Source organism: Chiloscyllium plagiosum, chromosome 51 (genome assembly GCF_004010195.1).
Source record: "Chiloscyllium plagiosum isolate BGI_BamShark_2017 chromosome 51, ASM401019v2, whole genome shotgun sequence".
NCBI classification, from domain to species: Eukaryota; Metazoa; Chordata; class Chondrichthyes; order Orectolobiformes; family Hemiscylliidae; genus Chiloscyllium; species Chiloscyllium plagiosum.
In genome coordinates this window covers 4,612,288-4,633,880 of record NC_057760.1, presented here as the reverse complement: position 1 = coordinate 4,633,880, position 21,593 = coordinate 4,612,288, and the positions used below count along the sequence as shown (strand labels likewise).

The 21,593-nt window shown below is 41.3% G+C and overlaps 1 protein-coding gene across 2 annotated transcripts in view; it reads left to right on the top strand.

Moving 5' to 3' along the window:
- The window catches only part of ercc2 (excision repair cross-complementation group 2), a 43,388-nt gene that overhangs the window by 3,808 nt on the left and 17,987 nt on the right, over positions 1-21,593 (top strand). For both annotated transcript variants that reach the window (XM_043684065.1, XM_043684064.1), the window contains exons 2-14: positions 3,773-3,850; positions 5,776-5,838; positions 7,666-7,779; positions 9,469-9,585; positions 11,163-11,279; positions 12,081-12,204; positions 12,678-12,774; positions 14,679-14,812; positions 15,209-15,377; positions 16,471-16,589; positions 18,205-18,274; positions 20,266-20,335; positions 21,469-21,570. In XM_043684065.1, the coding sequence (XP_043540000.1) occupies positions 3,773-3,850; positions 5,776-5,838; positions 7,666-7,779; positions 9,469-9,585; positions 11,163-11,279; positions 12,081-12,204; positions 12,678-12,774; positions 14,679-14,812; positions 15,209-15,377; positions 16,471-16,589; positions 18,205-18,274; positions 20,266-20,335; positions 21,469-21,570 (1,374 nt within the window). The remainder of the gene's footprint in view (positions 1-3,772; positions 3,851-5,775; positions 5,839-7,665; positions 7,780-9,468; positions 9,586-11,162; positions 11,280-12,080; positions 12,205-12,677; positions 12,775-14,678; positions 14,813-15,208; positions 15,378-16,470; positions 16,590-18,204; positions 18,275-20,265; positions 20,336-21,468; positions 21,571-21,593) is intronic.

Genomic DNA, 21,593 nt, shown 5'->3' with positions numbered 1-21,593 from the left:
GAGAAGATTTGTAGCTCAGGTTGAGGTTTTGGATGTAGGTTTGCTCGCTGAGCTGGAAGGTTCATTTCAAGACATTTTGTTACCCTACTAAGACATGGACTAAACCATTCTTCCCCCCCACCCCGCTAATTTAAACCTGTATGAAGTGACTTAATCTGTTAAAATTTGAGAGGCCAAGAACTATCCCAAAAGTCACTATTTAAAGCAGAAAAACTTTACGAATGTTATTCTTTAAGTCTAACAGTCAATAATTAATTTACAACTCCTATTTGTAACTTACCTTTTACTTTCTCTTTTATAAAACTGGTCCGATAAATACCTATCGCCACCCGATTAAGATTTACCAAAAATTTCAAATTTTAAAACCAGTCAGCTGTCGAATCTTCTCTTTGTATCTTCCTCTGTCTTATTTTCTTCTTGGGGATTTCTGTTTCACGGGTCATTGATAGGTAAAGGTACCTTTAAGAGAGCTATTCTCTGGGCAGTCTGCAGATGTTGGTGGCTTGGCAATTCTTCTCCAACTGTTCAATTTGTTTAATATTTATAAGCAAAATTATTGGATTGTTTCATTGGTGTTAATATTGTCAAAAAACTAAATTCAAACTTGATTGGAGTTTAGTATCTTGGGGCATAATGTAAACTGGCGTAATTTGAATTTGTTTTTGTCTCAGCAATCCAAGTACTGCTAGTTGCTGGACCAAATGTTATGTTGTAAATGTTCCAGTACTCTGTATGCCTCTGTAAGTTCTTACTAGCTTTCAACTCTCTTAAAGGTACAGTACTCCTTATACCTTCATAACACAGTCACTATTGTTTTGGCAAAAATAGTTGAGGGAAAATATTGGCTGGCTGGATCAATACTCTTATCATTTTCAACCTGCCATGGGACCTATAACAGTTGGGAAGCCACTTACTATCTGATCAAAAGGTTTTGCCATTCATTTGAATCATGCTTCTTCTGTACCTTTACTCTATCAACCAGGCTTTATTTTTTCTTTTGATACCCATCCTTAATGATCAATCTCAACTCTCAACATATTATTTGATCATTATCAGCTTTTGTGGGAGAGGCTGCCAAATATCCAGCAGTCTTTGTGTGAAGGTTGCTGCCTCCTATTTCCAACTAACCTGCAGGATCCTCTAATCACTTTTAAAGCCACAATCAGACAACTCCTCAACCACCTAAACCCAAGAGAATTCAAGTAAAGTCTGACCTCATAATTCAACCCTCTAAACTCAGCAACACTCACTGGAATATTATCCTTAGACTGGACATGAACTGCATATCTTTCGTAAAACTAAAAGCAGAATGTAGAAATATAGAAAATAGGAGCACGAGTAGGCTGTTTGGCCATTAACACCATGCCATTCAGTAATCATGATTATATGTCATCTATCTTGAAGGTAATACTCCCCATATCCCTTGTCACCTCTAACTTCTTCAAATCTATTTCTTTGTTTCTTAAAGTATTCAGTGGCCTTGCCTCCATAAGCTTTGGTGGTAGAAAATCTCCCAGGTTCACTATTATTTGAGTGGAGACCGCCTCTTCTCGTACTCTTTTCAAAGCAGCCTACCTTGTATTCTGAGACCGTGAGTCTTTGTTCTGTAACTCCACCCCTCTAGCCAGTGAAAAACATCATCCCTGCACCCTGTCTGTCCAGCCCTCTCAGAATTTGGTACAATTCAATGAGACCCCCTTTCATTATCCTCAGCCCAAGTGAATACAGGCCCAGTCAACCCAATCTCTCCTTGTATGAGAAACTAACCATCCTCAAGGAATCAGTCTGGTGAGCGGTCATTGCTCTCCTGTGGCAGTTATATATTTTGTTAAGTAACGAGACCAGAACTGCACACACTTCTCCAGGTATGGTCTCACCAAGGCCTTGTACATCTGCAGTCAGATTTCTCTGCTCCTGTCATCAAATTTTTGTGGAGTAACCACCAGCATACTGGCTGCCTTCCTAAATTCCTGCAACACCTGCATGCCAGCTTTCAATGACCAGTTTACAAGAATATCCAGGTCCTTTTGAACATCAGTCTTTCCCAGCCTATTCCATTTAAATAATACTCTGCCATTCTGTTTTTCCTCAATGAGCATCATCACAATTAATCACATGATTAGATTCCCTACAGTGTGGAAACAGGCCCTTCAGTCCAACAAGTCCAACCTACCCTCTGAAGTGTAACCCACCCAGACCTATTTCCCTCTGACTATGCACATAACACTATGGGCAATTTACCATGGCCAATTCAGCTGACCTGCACATCTTTGGACTGTGGAAGGAAACCGGCGCACCTGGAGAAAACCCACACAGACACGGGGAGAATGTGCAGACTCCACACAGATAGTTGCCTGAGGCTGGAATCGAACCCGAGTCCCTGGTGCTGTGAGGCAGCAGTACTAACCACTGAGCCCTGTGCTGCTCCATCTGCCATTCACACTTTGTATAAATTGTCCTAAAGCCTCTTTGCACGCTCCTCACCACTCTCAGTCTCACCTAGTTTGATGATATCAGCAAACTGTGAAATATTACGTTTGATTTCTGTATCCAGATGGATATTGGGAATAACGAGCCAGAGCATTGATCCCTGTGGTACCCCACTAGTCGCTGTCTTATTCCTACTCTCTGTGAACCAAATTTCAATCCACGCCCAGATAATTATCACCAATCCCACAAGCCTTAATTTTGATTTGATTATTACTGTCCTATGTAACAAGATACGGTGAAAAGTGTTGTCTTGTGTGCTTTTGTTTTAAAAAATTCTCAAGGTCAGGTTCGTAGGAGAGTAGTCTGACACAGAACAAACGACCAAGAGGCGAGTCTGCTAGAATATGAGCATTTTATTCCCCGCAGCGTCGCCACAACCAGGTCTCATACTTACAACGGGTCTGGCTTATACTCACTCTACATGTTACCGGAACTGGGAGCCGTCAGTTCTCGTAGAGCGGTTGCCAACAACCCACGCTCGGCGGTTAAACGTAACCCCGGAGCAGACTCACCGAACTGGAGACTTTTCCAGCTGATATACTCTTTTCCAGATATAAACATTCATGTGAACAGCAGAGCAAGGCTAAAAAACACATTCCATTCTGGTTACATACAGATAAGAAGATTCACACGGGGAGCTGTGTAATAAGATTCACACGGGACTAAGCAACACCTCCATTCCGGTTAGATTCACACATGTATTGGGACATAATTTTTAACCGTTTCGCCACAGCTTTACAGCCACATTGCATTATACAAGTGCATCAGGGTAGAACAAGGTCCAGGACACAATGTTGCACATGGCAAAAAGGAAGTAAGAGAAATTAACATTAAAGGGGTCCGTTCAAAACTCCGATAACAGTGGGGAAGAACGTGTTTGTGAATCTGTTTGTTTTTATTGTTTATGCAATAACCTGTTATGTTGAACTTTATTAAAAGCTTTCTGGAAATCAGTATACCATATCTAATGGTTCTCCCTCATCTATTCTAGTAACCTCTTAAATAAGTCCAGTAGGTTTGTCAAATTCGACTTTCCCTCCATAGATATAATATGCTGTGGGGTGGGGGGGGGTGGGATTGTTAACACATTCTTTATTAAAAAGGCATTTCCTATGGTATGTTCAAAAGCACAAGGCTGTACAGAATGATGAAAGGAATTGAACACAAGGATGAGACTTTTCGAGTCGGTATTTGTTTTTTATGTTTGAAAGCCTGTTTGGCTGCTTATATTTGCTGATCATGTCTTGTTGTTTCAAACTTGGTGTCACTTTCTGTATCTTAGGGACATGGGGTTTTGGAAATGCCGTCAGGCACAGGGAAGACTGTGTCACTGCTTTCACTGCTTGTGGCCTATCAGATGGTGAGAATGATGCTTACTTCTCTGGGGTGCGTTGGGTTAGGGTTGGAAAGGGGTGGGGGATGAGTCAAGGAGGGGAAAAGTTAAGCTTCATTTCAACATGTATTTCTGTTAAATTCATGTAAAGCTGGAATGAATGAGTCACAGAGTCATAGAGATGTACAGATCCTTTGATCCAACCTGACTGCGCCAACCAGAATATCCTAAATTAATCTGGTCCCATTTGCCAGCATTTGGTCTGGCATGTACTATTCATGTACCCATCCAGATGCCTTTTAAATTTGTAATTGTACCTGCCTCCACCATCACCTCCGGCAGCTCATTCCATATAACAGCACCCTCTGCAGGTTGCCCATCAGGTCTCTTTTACACATTACCCCTCTCACCTTTAACCTATGCCCTCTAGTTTGGACTCCCTACCCCGGGAAAAAAGACCGTGACTGTTCACCCTATCTATGCCCCTCATGATTTTATAAACCTCAATAACGCCTTGACCTCTGATGCTCCTGGAAAAATAGTTCCAGCCTATTCAACCTCTCCTTTTAGCTCAAACCCTCCAATCCCAGCAACATCCTTGTAAATATTTTCTGAATCCTTTCAGGTTTAACAACATCTTTCCTATAGCAGGGAAACTAAAATTGAGTGCAGTATTCTAAAAGTGGCCTCATTAATGTCTTGTACAGCTGCAACATAACACCCTGACTCCTCCTCAATGGACTGAGCAATGAAGGCAAATGTGCTAAATGCCTTCTCTACCCTGTCCACTTGTGACTCCACTTTCAAAAAACTATGCACCTGCAACCCTAGGTCCCTTTGTTCAGCAACACTCCCTCACATTTAACTAAATTAAACTTCATCTGCGATTCCTTGGCCCATTGCGACCCATGATGGGTCACAGGCCTCCAGTCCAAAAAACAATTCTCTACCACTACCCTCTGTCTCCAACCTTCAAGCCAATTTTGTATCCAATCGGATAGCTCCTTTTGGATTCCATGTGCTTTAACCTTGACAACCAGTCTATAATGCAAAACCTTGTCAAATGTTTTGCTGAAGTCCAAATAAACAACATCTACCACTCTGCCATCATCAACCTTCTTTGTCACTTCTTCAAAAACTCGATCAAGTTAGTGAGACACGATTTCCCACGCACAAAACTATGTTGACTGTCCCTAATCAGTCCTTGTCTTTCCAAATGCATGTCCATCCTGTCCCTCAGAATTCCCTCCCTCAACATACCCACCACTGACATCAGGCTCACCAGTCTGTGGTTCCCTGGCTTTTCCTTACCATCTTTCTTAAATACCACCATCGTGTTCGCCACCCAAATGTTTGAATATACCCAATGCAATTTCATTAGCTTCTTTATTCTGTTTGTAAGAACAATATTTTTGGTGACAGAGAGGCATCTTTGAACTCCCTGAACTTCTATATAGTAACATATCACATGCATAGCGATCACGTGCACGTGGCTGCAGTTTGAACTGTGGGTGTTTGCGGACTGAGCCATGGGTGGGTGCAGACCAAGTTGTGGTTGTAGGTGGACAGTGTGTGGGAGCGGCATGGCTAAAGGTTATGGATGGTTTGAGAGAGGAAGTGTTGTGTATATTGATACTGAAACATGCCATGCCACCAGTTCTTCGGAAATTAACCCTTTCACGCGACTGAAGTTCAACTGCAGATATCACCTATAGTCCTTCTCAGCTCAACTGACTGGACAATTTGCCCTGGCTGTAGGTCCCTCAGTACAGGCTGGTATCTAGGCATTGTTAGAAATTGATGTATCTATGCTCTGTCTCACCCTGTGGATGGGGTCAGTTCAATTCACTAATACATCTCTTTCTGTATCCATTATGTTTCTGTATGTGAGAGAGGCCCTGTCTCTGCACCTCTAAACATTCTCACCTTTTTGCCTTTCTCTTCCCTTCTAGACATATCCAACAGAAGTGACTAAACTCATCTACTGCTCTCGAACAGTTCCTGAGATCGAGAAGGTAGGTGCAATTTGTGAAATCCCTATTTTTGTTTTAACAATCACTGTATACACTGCAAACCAGAATTAAAATTATCTTTCATTGATGGATCTGCCTCATCCTTATCACTTGCGCCTCTCTATCCTAGGGGCATTGAGACCAAGTTTAGTTCCTCCAACAGTTTACACTGTGTTATTTTCATTGTATTTATGAAGTTGATTCTATTTCCAGCATTTAAGTTTTGATGATCTTGGACACCCAAGATCTTTGTTCAAAATATATAGTAACTAGGAAGGGGTAGAGAATGTCCCAAAAGTGGCCAAATCACAAAGATAAAGTGAATCACAGTTATGGGTGGAGTAGGGGAGGGAAGTGATGAGAAATGTCACCACTCTGCTAAGTGGAACTGAAAACGTTGGACAGAAATTGATCTTCCAATTACAAGCTGTTTCTCCTCATGTTTGCTGTTGATAGGTTAACAAGTCAATCCATCAGCAACAGTTGTGTATTTGGGGGGCGGAGGGGGGAGGTGGGATTTGTTGCAGCTAGGATAGGAGGCTGCCAAGTGAGGCAGATAGGGAGGGGAGGGTGCCAGGACATCGGCAAGGTGTGTATTAGTGGCATGTATTTAGGGAATAGGGTGGGATGGGAACAAGGGTGTGTGGTTAGCAAGTCAGCCAGGCAAGGTGGCTGATTTATCAGAGCGGGGCAGTGAGTCTGCCTGGTGATCTGGGGGAGGGTAGCAGGAGTTACGTGAGTGAGTCTGACAGTTTGGTGGGGTAGGAGGATCTGCTGTACTTAGCTATAAGGGTGGCAGACAGTTTACTGGGTGAGGCGAGAAGCTGCAACTAGAGAAGGGAGAGGGACAAAGTGAGTAGGAGAGTTGTGGGGGAGGGAGACTCTCAGCTAAGGAATGCCTGGCTGACTGGGAACCAAAATAGCTTCAACGCACAGGTAGTAAGTTCAGTGCAAATAAATGTGCTGCTTATAAAGTGTGTGCCAGTTATTGAAAAAAAACCTTCTATTGCTGATGGTTATTGTCTTGTGTCAATTTAAATATGATGGTGTTTTCATTTAAGTTGAATCGAGGATTGGTATTTATTGAGAATATTGATTGTTCCAATTCTTCAGTGAATTAAAATCCTGCGCTTCAACACAAATAGGAGAAAGTGAGGACTGCAGATGCTGGAGATCAGAGCTGAAAATGTGTTGCTGGAAAAGCGCAGCAGGTCAGGCAGCATCCAAGGAGCAGGAGAATCGACGTTTCGGGCATGAGCCTTTCTTCAGGGCTGAAGGGCTCGTGCCCGAAACGCGATTCTCCTGCTCCTTGGATGCTGCCTGACCTGCTGCGCTTTTCCAGCAACACATTTTCACCTCAACACAAATACACAATAATGTTACTGTGTGACCTCATCACTGAATGAAGGAGTTGGCGAGAGTGAGGATGTGGCTGCAAAAAGTTCAAAAAGTAACCCTCTTGATCTTGGGTGGTGGGGAAGGGAAGAAACGTTATGTTGACCCTTGACAGGATGTGCATCAAAAGATCTGTGGACAGTCTGTGTTGCCAACATGTAAAAACCTTAATTTTGAGCACTGCAGTTTGTGGTGTTCATTTAAAAAGAATGATATTTCTGAACATTGCAAACCTGTTTATTAAAAAAAACTCTCACTCTGTGTATTCCTCCATCCTCTCCTCTGTCTCTCTTTTGCTTACTTTCCCTCTGTCTCTGCCCTCTCCCACTCCTCTCTCTTCACTCTTCTCTCTCTTCTCTCTCTCTGTCTCTCTCTCTTCCCCCCCCACACTTCTACACCCTGTTCTCTCTTAAACCTCCCACCCCATCTTCTCAGGTCATTGAGGAGCTGCGGAAGCTGATCGATTATTACGAGAAACTGTCTGGCAACAATATTGAATTCTTGGCTCTGGCTCTGAGCTCCAGGAAGAATCTCTGCATCCACCCAGAGGTTAGTTTTGCTGAACAGTGCTCTGTGTGATTGCTGAAAAAGCAGATGTTTACATGCACTTTGGATCTCCTTCATCTTTGAACTGACAGGTCAGTCTCCATAAGGTGATAGGGTGGTGAGCTTTCCATTGCTCCAACTCATCCAATATCTGTCTTGCTGGTCATGTAGACTGAGGTCTGAGGAAGGAATAAGCTCTTCTGCTAGAAGTACAAATTTCAGTGAATAAAAATTTAACTCTAAAGTTGCAATTCACAACTCTTGTTAAAAGTCAAAAAACCGTGGCTTCAATCTCAATTTTGGGACCATCAAACTGTTGTAGAGTCCGTGCTCGCGAGGGTTGCTCTGTTGTCAGGTCAGTGCTGAGGGACTGCCACACTGTCAATGGGTGCTGTCAAAAGAGCCTTGGTGAGTTAACAGAGTGCACCTTACAGATATTATGGACTTTTGGTACTGTGTGCTGGTCATAAAGGGAGTGATTGTTCAAGGTGATGGATGGGTCACAGTTCAGTTGGACTGCTTTGTCCTGAATGGTGTCAAGCTTCTTGAGTGTAGTTGGAACTGTGTCAGCCAGGCAAGTGGGGAGTATTCCATCATATTCCTGACTTGCACCTTATAGATGTTGGAACAGTATTTGGGGAGACAGGAAGTGAGTTATTCACTGCAGGATTTCTAGTCTGTGATCTGCTTTTCATAGAATCTTAAAAGTCATTCAATCCCTACAGTGTGGAAACAGGCCATTCAGCCCAGCACGTCCACACCGATCCTCTGAAGAGTATCCTACCCAGACCCATTCCCCTTCCCTATTACTCTACATTTCCCCTGACTAATGCATCTAACCTACACATCCCTGAATATTGTGGGCAATTTAACATGGCCAATTCACCTAACCTTCACATTTTTGGACTGTGGGAGGAAACTGAAGTAGACACAGGGAGAATGTGCAAACTCCACACAGACAGTCACCTGAGGCTGGAATAAACCTGGGTCCCTGGCGCTGTGAGGCAGCAGTGCTAATGACTGAGCCACCATGCCACCCACAAATGTGTTCTGAGAAAATTTGCTGTAGAATCGCAACTTTTCTCTACTTTTTAAAATAAATGATGCAGTTCTTCTGTAGTTTGATATTTATATTGCTTTTATATGGCTGGTCTAGTTCAGTTAATGGTATACCCAAGATGTTGATACTGAGGGATTCAGTAATGGTAATGCCATTGAATGCCAAGACCACAGCTAAATTCTCTGTTGCCAGAGATGGACTTATTAACAATCGTAGCTTTCAAATTGATAAGGTAGGGCATCATTTCGACTGGGACAACACATCCATCCTAGGACAAGCCGAAAATAGGGACGCGCACGAGAATTCCTAGGATCATAGCATTTCAACTGGAACTCTACCAACAAACACATTGACTTGGACCCCATTTACCCCCTGAGAAAAAGAACAGGAAATGACATTGCCATAAGAAATGACGTCATTGAAGATGTTACCTAGTATGGTGATGAGACGTTTGAAAATGAACCTTCCAGCTCAGCGAGCAAACCTACATCCAATTTTCAAACTGTGGAGCAATGGCACTAGTTGGGTGAAATGTTCCAAGAAAACCTGTTGTAGGATTGCAACTTTTCTCTACTTTTTAAAATAAATAATGAAGCTCTTCTGTAGTTTGATTTTTATCTTGCTATTTACAGGTTAGTTCTCAGAGGTTTGGAAAGGAAGTTGATGGAAAGTGTCGTAGCCTGACTGCATCACACATCAGAATGCAGCACTCCAGCAATCCCACTGTGCCCATCTGCCAGTTCTATGAGGTACATGATAGCAGCTAAGATCTGTAAAGTCTAAATTAAAATCCCTGCCTAGTAACTGAACAGTCAGGTTCTTTACACTTGATGTCTTCACACCATTGCAAGCTTGGTTTGCTTAGTGTGAGCATTTTTGGACAGACCAGACTGCCTTTGCTGTTGTGAATGTTTATTCCACATCCAATCTATGCATCCTTGCTGCATCCTCTCTTGGTTCCCCACATTCACTTGAAAATTATTGTTTCTTATATGATGAAATTTATAACATATTGTTATTTTCAACTTGAGTTCAAATGTAGAGTAAATGGGTTTTAGGTCTGCAAAGGTAATTTGTTTTTTTTTTGAAGGGTCAGAAACATTGGATCAAAACAGTATTTCTAAGAAATCATGTGACTTAAGCTAAACAATTGGGCAAGTCACCTAGACAATCACTGGTAATGATTTCCTAAGTTAAATTTTTCAACCCAGAGAAAAATAAGCCAAAAGCAAGTTCAGTCGAGAAGGAAAGATTCTTGCCAGTACATCTGCTGTTTAGCAGCCCTAAAGGAGTCAAAGTAACAGGAAAAAGCCCTGAAGTTTCTTCTCTTAGAGTTCCATGAGAAATGTCAATGAGTTAGCTTGTGCCTGAGTGTCTCAGGGAGAGTCACTTTTGATGAATGTGCAGAAAGTTACTGAAGGGAAATGCTTGTGATCTCAATAGCTGAGTAAGACATTTTTAAAAATAAAGTTAGAATTGATACTTCACTGGGTTTAGTATCTGTCAAGTATATTGCAGAGAAAAATGTTGAGTCTTCCTTTTTGTCATTTATAATAACATTTTACCAAATTGTCCTCTACTTTTTTTCCCTCAAGCATAAACTTCTGTTCTTTTGTTAAAAGTAAATTGGCAGCCCCATGTGAATTATATGCAGTGATTAACTATTAGGTAACCAAGTTGCAAGATTATAACGTATGATCTGTCAAGCCAGATTTCACTGTAGGATCTGACTTGTCTAGGTTTGCCACCAGCTGAGATTGGAACACCCCTCATATCAAAACTGAAGAAAGCTTCCCTCCCTCTCCTCACACTCACACTCTCCTCTCTCTCTCCCTCTCCTCACACCCTCAGCTCCCCTCCCTTCATCTCCCTTTGTCTTATTTTGTTTATGAAATATAGACAGCATGGGCCGAGACTAAAAATTATTGAGAAAGTGATGACTGTTTGCGTAAGAATTCTGGGATTCCAGTAACATTGAAGCAGAACCAGTCCGGATGGTGTGTAGTTTGGAAGGAAGCTTGCATTTGGTAATGTTCTTATGCATCTGTTGAAGTCATAGGTTAGATGTTGCTGTCTCCAAAGCCCTTCATATTCCTTCCAATTTGTCTCCATCTCTGGCCTTCCTCTGTCTCTCTCCATCCTACCCTTCGTAAATCTTATCTCCTCTCTACAACCTGCAGTCTATTTTTAAAAACTCAAGTTTGCCAGTATTTGTGCTCTTCTTTTATTTAATTGATACCTCCAGCTTGTTAACATCAGTCACTATGTTAGCTTTCTCACTGAGTGATTGATTCTGCAGTTTGTGTTTGTGTATTTTCTCTGACAGGAGTTTGATCTCCATGGGAAACAAGTGCCACTAACTTCTGGAATTTATAACCTAGATGACTTGAAAGCTTATGGGAAGCAGAAAGGATGGTGTCCCTATTTCCTGGCCAGATATTCTGTAAGTGCATTCCACCTTTCCCTTTGGCAAATGACAGAGTTTTGGTATCCAGTTCTCTTCAAGGTAAGGCATTGGCTCTGTACTGCACCTTTGACCTTGCACTGTTCACTGAACAAGCTTCAGGGTGCATTGATGAATCTTTCCTCTAGAAAGTATTATAGCTTAGAGAGTGTTGGAGAAACTCAGCAGGTCTGGCAGTACCTATTGAGAGAAAACCAGAGTTAACATTTTGAGTCCAGTCACTCTTTATCAGAACTGATCCTGATCTCCTTCACAATGCGCATATTCCCATTCCAAGGGAAGGATCTAAGCCAGACTACCTGGAATATTGTGCTTCAGCTCCAATCTTTCCTGAGTTTGCTGAGGTGATGATTGAGTGATGCGGTCATTTGCAGGCTTGGCTAAGGGCATAGGGAAAATATCTGCCAATACTGTCCTGATTGTTCTGTAATGACCCCCAGCCAGGGGATCTGTATGGACATGTGGATGAGTGATTATCTGCAAGAGAGTGAATATACGTACACTTGTCTTTATGTGTGCAAGTGACAATGTGACTGGGTTTGGGAAGTTTGGATTAGAACAGAATTAGGCTTGAACAGGACAGTGCTATGGTAGAGTAGGTCACTAGGACTAACTAACAAGTGATGTCTCCGTCAAAGTTCCAGAGATTGAGCGGTTCTCTGTTGAATGGTGTCCAAACCAGATGTTGTCTTCAGAATGGGTGGACAAATGTTTTAGGATCATATGTTATTTAACTGCTTTTAATCCACAAATGCATCAGCTTTGTGATACTTCTGTCAGATTCTACACGCAAACATCATTGTGTATAGTTACCACTACCTGCTGGACCCCAAGATTGCAGACCTGGTCTCCAAGGAGCTGTCTCGGAAATCAGTGGTGGTATTTGATGAGGCTCACAATATCGGTATGTTGTTATACTGCAGTTCTCAATATATTATAATAAGACATATAATTGTAATTATGTTTATTTATTGTGATCCTTTTCATTTCAGTTGACAACAGTTTCTGTGTGACCTGTTTCTAGGTCAGGTGCAGAATACCTTAGCAAATCATGTCCCCATTTCACTAAGTTCAGAACTTGTCCTTATTAATCATATCGATCATGGGTGTCTTGAGTAAATGGGATAAAATTTTATGCTCTGGACTTGGAATGAGTGTATCCCTCATTTATTTTATAAAGATAAAATGCTCTTGCAGCAGCAAATCTTGGGAGGTCTTCTGTCTGACCAGAGCTGGATTCCATCCCAGAATTGTAGATCTAGACCATTGATTGCTCAATTCTACAACGTTCCGATTGTCCTGTTCTTTTTAAAAACATGTCCATATATTTGAAAACAAAAATATTTTTAACATGTCATTTCTACAAATGCTTTGCAGACAATGTATGCATTGACTCAATGAGTGTGAACATTACTCGGCGCATGTTAGACCAATGTCAGAACAACATTGAAACAATACAAAAGACCATCCAACAGTAAGTCATTCAGTTGATATTTTGATCAATTTTCTTCATGGCTCATTCTGTCACAGTGACTTGGCCTAGAATAGATTAAACCAGATATACAAACAATAAAACCAAATAATGTGGATGCTAGAAATCACAAACAATATCAGGAAATTCTGAAGGTACTTGGGTTTGTCGAGAGAGAAAAATGCTTAATATTTAAGGTCAATGGCTTTTTGTCTTCTGAAAGGCCATCAACCTAAAATATTATCTCTTTCCCTTTCCACAATTGTTGCCAGACCTAGGAACAAGATGGACTGGAAAAATGTTGTTTTTCCACTTAGCTGCTCATGATGAAGAACAGCAATATATTGACAAGATGGAGTAAACTCTGAGCAGTAGCAAGAGACTCATCAGGACAGGGCCAGATTGCAGAGTTTGCATTTAGGCAGATACAAGAGATTTTTATTTGTCCCCAGAGAACAGTGAGAATGTGCAACGTGTTTCTACATTGAATGATTGGTGTGAATAGCATAGATACATTTATGGGTAAAATGGATAGATGTGAAAAAGAAAGCAACAGAGAGTAAGGTTAAGTCGATATTTATAATCAGTCTATTTGGATATGTTATGACATACTTGTGGAGCTGGCGGGGCTTGAACCTGGGCTTCTTGGTTCAGAGATAAGCTTACTACCTCTGCACGCAGTAACAAAGAAAATTAACAACACGGGGACAGGCCCTTCGGCTGCGCCGATCCATATCCTCTATCTAAACCTGCCTATTTTCAAAGGATCCGTATCCCTCTGCTCCCTGCCCATTCATGTATCTGTTTCGATACATCTTAAATGACACTATTGTGCCCGCCTCTACCACCTCCGCCGGCAACGCGTTCCAGGCCCCCAAACCAAAGTCCTTTCCAACTGTAACATGATCTGCCAACTCTTGTACTCAATATCCCATCTGATAAGGGAAAGCATACCATATGCCTTCTTAATCACTCTGTTGACCTGTATTGCCACCTTCAGGGTACATTGGACCTGAGCACCCAGATCTCTCTGTACAAGAATTTTGCCCAGGGCTTTTCCATTTACCGTATAGTTTGCTCTTGAATTGGATCTTCCAAAATGCATTACCTCGCGTTTGCCCGGATTGAACTCCATCTGCCATTTCTCCGAACAAGTCTCCAACCTATCAATATTCTGCTACATTCTCTGACAGTCCCCTTCACTATTTGCTACTCCACCAATCTTAGTTTCATCGGTAAACTTGCTAATCAGACCACCTATACCTTCCTCCAGATCATTTGTATATCACAAACAAGTGATCCCAACCTGGATCCTTGTGGAACACCACTGTCCACAGTCCTCCATTTTGAGAAACTCCCTTCTACTACTACTCTCTGTCTTCTGCTGCCCAACCAGTTTTCTAGCCATCTAGCTAGTACACTCTGGACCCCATGCAACTTCACTTTCTCCACCATGTGGAACCTTATCAAACGCTTTACTGAAGTCCATGTATGACATCTACAGCCCTTCCCCTCATCAATCAACTGTGTCACTTCAGCAAAAAACCTTCAAGGTTGGCTTAAATAAGGAAAGTGTGAGAAGGCTCAGGTGATTCATCACCATTAACATGAATCATTTGGACTGAAAGGTCTGTTATCGATCTGTAAATTTCAGCAATTCTGCAGGCTCACTGATAGAGTGGTTGCTGTTGTGTAAATACTGTTGGTTTTTGTCACTCAGGCATCAGACCATCCTGCCAATTACTGTGACCCTCAGGGAAAGTTTCTGTTCAGATTAGGAAATTTACTCAAGTGGATTTCTCAGCATGAGTTTAAAAATAATCAAAATGGAGATGTGTTTTCTCACATATTAGACGTTCACTCAATGGTTGTTAATCCTCTCGCCAAACAACGGTTTTTCTCTCCAGTATAAAGGAAACAGATGCTGCCAAACTGAAAGAAGAATACAGACAATTAGTGGAGGGGCTGAAAGAAGCTCATATTGCCAGAGAAACAGATGTCTATTTAGCCAATCCTGTATTGCCAGATGAAATTCTACAAGGTACAGTAAATGAAAGCAATTGCAAAATGTTCATGAACTCATACGCACTTTCACTCAAACTGTTCTTTCAATTTTGGTAAGCTGCAGAGTACTGCACCCTATTGGAAATTCAGTTTATTTTCTCCAATTTCCTCCCTCTTCTCCAAAAGATATGTCCTGGGCACCTCGCGAATGTAACTATATTTTACCCATTGATTTTGAACCGCAGCTTCCTCAATGTTGGATGTTTCAGACTTGAATTGCCTTTCCATTCTGTCTACCCACATCACATAACGATTGATTTGTTTCATGGTCCTGTCGCCTCTGTTGTTCATCCTTGAAGCACCCTGCCTCCTCACCTGGATTCAGGAGAATGGAGCAGAGCATTAATCACATGTTCTTTTGTTGTGAATCCAGAGTCTGTTCCTGGTAATATTCGCACGGCTGAGCATTTTGTTGGGTTTATGAAGCGCTTTGTGGAGTATCTGAAGTCCCGCTTACGAGTACACCATGTGGTAGCTGAGAACCCACCCTCTTTCTTGAAAGATGTTTTTGATAAAGTCTGCATTGAACGCAAACCTCTCAGGTACAGAATCCTGGACTAATCTAGTTTATCTGTTTCTTCATCACTCCTGATGGTGCTGAGGAACACTGGTCCATGACCATTGACACTTTATCCATGTGCCCATTCTTCAGATGAACCTGGATATTAACGAATTGCCGTCAATCTGAGGGTATCACCTTGCAAGGTTGACATTTACTGCCCAGTCCAAGTTACCCTAAAATTTTTGATACGTGCCTTGGAAAGCCTCTTCAGAGGCTACTTAAGCATCAACCATGAGGGTAGGGATTCTAGTCATAGGCCAGACAAAGACAGCAGGTTCCCTTCTGTAAAGGACTTCAGGTTTTGTCAAAACTCTGATAAACACATGGTCACTTCTACAGATGTTAGCTCCCAGTATTGTATGTGCAAATTATTGGATCATCGTAGGGCCACAAACCAAGTGTTAGACCAGGAACTGTGGTGAATAGGGCTGATAACTTCCAACTGGAGTGGGTAACCAGGACCAACCTCAGCCCCCTCCTGAGTTATGGTCTGCTAAATTTGAGGACATTGAGAATTGAACCTAGGGGCTTGGCTTCTATTCATTCATAGCATGAGTTTCACTGGCAAGGCCTGGCATTAATTGCCCATCTCCAATTGCCATTAACAGTCAACCACATTGTCATACGTCGGTGTTTACATTTTGGACCAGACCAGATAAGGATGGCAGATTTCCTTCCCTGAAGGACATTAATGATTTACTTGGGTTTTTACAGCAATCAACAGTGATTACATGGTCATCGTTAGACTGGCTTATATTATTCCAGAAAATTTACTGAATTCAAAGTTCACCATTTGCCATGGTCAGGTTCAAATGCCTTCAATGTTAGCTGGGCATTCTGGATTGCTGGTCCACTAACTTTACCTTTGTACTACCACCTCCACTTCAGTGTGTTGAAGGTGAAAATCATCCAGAGCTACCCTTAACTGTGTAGTTTGTGATTGTGGTTTCTTCAATGGGTATTGACATAATGGCATTTGCAACTTAGTTTTGAATGCACTCAGAGTGATGATATTGTGATCTGTGTCCTATGTACGTGTATCCCTCTCTCCCTCTCTCTCTGTCTCTCTCCAGATTCTGTTCAGAGAGGTTGCGGTCTTTGCTGCAAACGCTGGAAATTGCCGATCTCAGCAACTTTTCACCGATTATACTTGTCTCAAACTTTGCGACATTGGTCAGCACTTATGCCAAAGGTAGTGATTCTTGTACTGGAAATGTCACTTAGTGCCTTATCATTGCATTTGTACTTCAGAGACATCACAAGGCTTTTGAGCCTCTGATTTGTGCTAATTAGCAAGTCACAGAAGGAACTGTGGTTGACCTCAGTGCCTCCGAACAATAGGCAGTTCCTGACCTCAGATACTGGCCAGATATCAGCTGGAAAATAATTGGGTAGGCTGAGGCCAGCCTGGGAGTCCCCTTCTCCCTGACACAGTCAAGTAAACTGTTAACGTTTACAATGTTATCAACAATCACACATGAAGCATTGAAGAGATGCATCTGTGATAAGGTTGTTGCAGTACCTTTGGTGAGTGAAGCTGAGAAAATCTTCAGATTTCTGACTCCCGCACCAGGCAGTTATATTAGATTCTAGGCTGTCGATGAGCTCTACTGTGCTTTGTGTTGGTCTTCATGTGATCTCATAAACCAGTTTTTGAAATGATAGATGTTTGGGCTGGCTGCAGACCAGTATACTTGGGATCATCTTCCAGTAATCTGAACAGTGTTGAATAATGGAATTTGTGCTTATTTAGGGAGTCTCAAGGCCTTGACCTTCATCAAACTGTGTCCAAATTGCCCAGAGTTTGGGGTATGTTCCTACAGGAAGTGTGTATGATCTCCAGTTTATGCTAATGTATTTGCCTCAGTCTGAGGCAAATGCTGAAACATTCAGTTGGTCAGAACACTTCTGGGTAGTGGATAAAGGTTGGGTTAATATTTCTGTCAGTGATGACTTGATAGTTTACTTCCATCTATTCACCTGAGGTTCTCTGACTTACTAGGTGTTTCCAGTATTCTCTGGATTTCTGGGAAATGGTTCAAACACTGTGCTGATGTTTCACTCCTGTTTAATTTCAAAGGAAACTGAACACTTGAGTAAAATAACAAAACCAGTGGCAGCAATAGATCTGTTTCCAACATCTTCAGGTGAGGAGGGGAGGAAATTGATGAAGAAGTGATTCTATCAGGAGCAGACATCAATAATTGGGGATTACACCTTAAAATATTGGATTGCTCTACAGAGAGCTGGCAAGACTGGATGCGCTAAATAGCCTCCTGTTATGCTATAATGGTTGTAAGGCTCTATGAACTCTTTTTCCAGTTAATTTAGATTCTGACCTTTCAGAATATCAACAACCTGCCCTGGGAAGAGGTTTCCCATCAGTCTTTCTTTGTGAATTGCCTATAGAAGATTCCCAAAGAGAATATGAGGTGGTTCATGTTGGTGTTGTTCTTCCGAGTGTGTGGTGGGATGATTACCTTCTGTCCTGCCAGAGATTCTCTGCTCCAGCAGTGTCCTGATGAGTGAGATGGACAAGAGTCTGCAGGAAGTCTTTGCAGATCCAAGGCCCCTACACGGTGTCTGACACAACATGATTTACTCAGCTCTCTCCAAGTCAAGGATACGGAAGGAAGTGGTTCAGTTGGTTTTACCCCTGTTTCTTATTCCTAATATAGGAAATGGTATCAGTAAATCATAAGGTGCAAATCCTGGATGAATGTGCAGCCCTTCATGTGGGCAATTTGCTGTTTGACATTTTAGCACTTCCTAAAACATTTTCATGGTATTTTTGTTTACTACCCAAGGTTTTACCATCATCATGGAACCTTTTGATGACAAAACGCCAACAATTATTAATCCAATACTTCACTTCAGGTAGGCCGATATCTGCACAAATTATATTGGTTAACTGAGAAAGTTTTTGTTATATTTTGGAATTACATTGAGGGTTTTCCTTTCATTTTACCAACTGTCTAGTATGGTCCAGGATGCAGAGTGAAGATTTGCTATGTCCTACCACAGTATTAGCTTTTCATTTTATCCCTAAATCAGGTTGCTAAGTTAATGCTAAAATAAGGTCAGTTTTGGTCTGTGGGTCTACACTCCTGAGAAATTTAAAACCTGTCCAGGGATGTTTAGATCATTCATAAAGATCCTTCCAGTCATTAGGGATTGAAATTTCCTTTTATCTGTAACCAAGCACAGTTTTATTTACGTTTAGCAATGGCCAGTAGGTCAAAGGATTAGAATTCAATTTCTGCCACAAAGTAGCTTCTGAATGATGTCACTGTCTACCATCGGTTATTAAATGTTTTACAGCCATTGTGAAGATTTGAGTGTGACCAAGGGAGCAGGTAATTAAAGACACAATGTCTGATTAGATCCAATTGTAATCTGACATTGACTGTGACCATGTAGGATGTCTGGTGCTGGCAATGTTTTATCAAATCAAACTGAATCTTATTTATTTAATCACGTCTAACTAAACTAATTAATATAATCTGTCTAATCTAGTCAATCTAAAATGACTTCTATCCAGATGTGTTCCATCCATCACAGTTGTACTTGCTTGCTGATGCAGATCTATATTGGCTTCCTTCCTTTTCTGTGTCTAGATTGGAGTCTAAAGTTTGCAATACTTACTGACCTCAAATTCACTTCTGTGTTTCCTGCATTATTGAGATGCTGTAGGGAGTGCTTGAGTAGCAGCAATGAAGGGATAGACCAGTAACACGACATCAGACCTTAGACTACCCACCAGTGACACCAGACAAGGTCCTACATTGATCGTTTCTTCACATGTTTCCTGAATGGCTTCGATAATAAATGCACATGCTAGTGTGAAATGAAGTAGTACAGAGCAAACAGGGTTTAAATTCCATTTGTGAAATTAAATTCCTGCTTGTGTAGAGTCAGTCTAAATTGTAGTTGACATTGAAAATTAAGGCGAAAGTGAGGACTGCAGATGCTGGAGATCAGAGTCAAGATTAGAGTGGTGCTGGAAAAGCACAGCAGGTCAGGCAGCATCCGAGATGCAGGAAGATCAATGTTTCAGGCAAAAGCCCTTCATCAGGAAGGGATTTTGCCTGAAACGTTGATTTTCCTGCTCCTCGGATGCTGCTTGACCTGCTGTGCTTTTCCAGCACCACTCTAATCTTGAAAATTAAGGGCCTGGTCTGATTGTTCAGAGCAGTGCTTTTGTAGTAGAACTGATCTTTTTATTTGTGGTTAGAACTTCAATAAGTGCATTAATGGAATGAGCTGCCAGAGAAAGTACTGGATGAGGGGACAATTACAGTGGATGTGTATATGAATAGGAAGAGTTTAGAGGGACATGGGCCAAATGCTGGCAAGTGAGATTGTCATTTTGGAATATCTGGTTGGCCTGAATGAGTTGGACCAAAGGGTCTGTTTTGTGATGTATGACTGTATTGGAAGGCCATAACATTTTGTGATGATGCCATTTATTGGTCAGAGGTCTGTAACTGCAGTGTGACCTACAGCTGTTCACATACAGAATTTTCCTTTTATAAGATATTCGCATTAAGAAAATTCAATTTCAAATGTTGATTTTAAAATAATATTTTAAATTATGGAATAAAATTATACACATTTCATAACTTTGAAGAATATTTTAGATATCTCTCACACTAGATAAACTTCAACAAGGTAAGTCAGAGGATTCTTTTGTTGAAGGAGATGATCATTTTACAAGGTGCTGTTCCATCAGTGTAGCTCTTTGGTATATTAAGGCTTCATTGAAAACCAGTCCAGATAAGAATGGTTTAATGAAATTCTATACAAATAAAATTTGTGTTTATTTGAAATATACTCCTAAAATTATGCTTTTGAAATCTTTTCATAAGCTGCATGGACCCATCCATTGCCATCAAGCCTGTGTTTGAGCGATTTCAGTCTGTGATTATCACCTCAGGGGTAAGTTGCACAATTTTTATTTATGTAATTGAAATGTGATTTTGTTTCTGTGGCTTGGTGATATCCAAATCCCCTGTTTACATTTCTACTTTGTACAGACTTATCATTAAGGATATGTTGTGTATCGAGATTGTGGCAGTTGGTTTCACTTAAAACAGCTTGTTTCAGTATTACGTGATACACTTGCTATGTGCTTCAGTTAATCCATATCACTGTTCCCACTCTCATCCCAATCATTTTATCATTCTCTGCCTGATGTATATCTGCTTACAGGTCTAATTAATCCAAGTTAAGGGAGGGTAAAATCAATAATTCTGAGTATTGATGTTGCTCATAATTACAAAGTATTAATAGCACAGAGACTGGCCACTCAGCTTAACTGGTCAATTTTGGTCTTTCTGCTCTACCTAAGCCTTCTCTCTCTCTCTCTCTCTCTTTCTCTCTCTCTCCATCTAACTGTATCAAGATAGCTCATACCTCCCTCATATAAGCTCAATGTGAGCAAACATAAATATAACACAGACAATGTGAACATTATCAACACAATGATGTCATTATATGCAACTCTCTATAATTACAGTGTACATAATATACACTGTTTTCCAAAGATTGTCCTCATAGAGTCATAGAGGTCTACAGCATGGAAAAAGGCCCTTCTGTCCATCAAGCCTGCACCAGTCCGTAGCAATCACCTAACTATTCTAATTCCATTTTTCAGCACTTGGTCTATAGCCCTGTATGCCTTGGCATTACAAACGTACATCTAAATACTTCTCAGATGTCTTTAAAGTATTCATAACCCTTTTCAGATCTCTGTCCTTTATGTTTCTGCCTACCACATTCCTTACTCCTCCCAATTCTGGTGCATTACTAATGTCAGTTACACCATCAGAAGCCAATCCCAATCTTTTAACATAGAAACATAGGAGCAGGAGCAGGCCATTCGGCCCTTTGAACCTGCTCTGCCATTCATCATGTTTAGTTGCTCTATCCTAACTCTTCAGCATCATTAGGTTCAACTGGCAGCCACTCTTCCTTTTGTTCAAGGAAGTATCATTTTGTCTTTTTGCTTTCCACCTGAAACCTCCTCTTGGCTTAAAACATTGTGTTTTTTTTTGTTGTGTTTTTGCCAGACATTGTCTCCACTTGACATGTACCCAAAGATCCTCGATTTCAGACCTGTTATCATGGCAACTTTTACCATGACCTTGTCAAGAACCTGCCTTTGTCCACTGGTGAGTCTGCCTGTATCAAACTA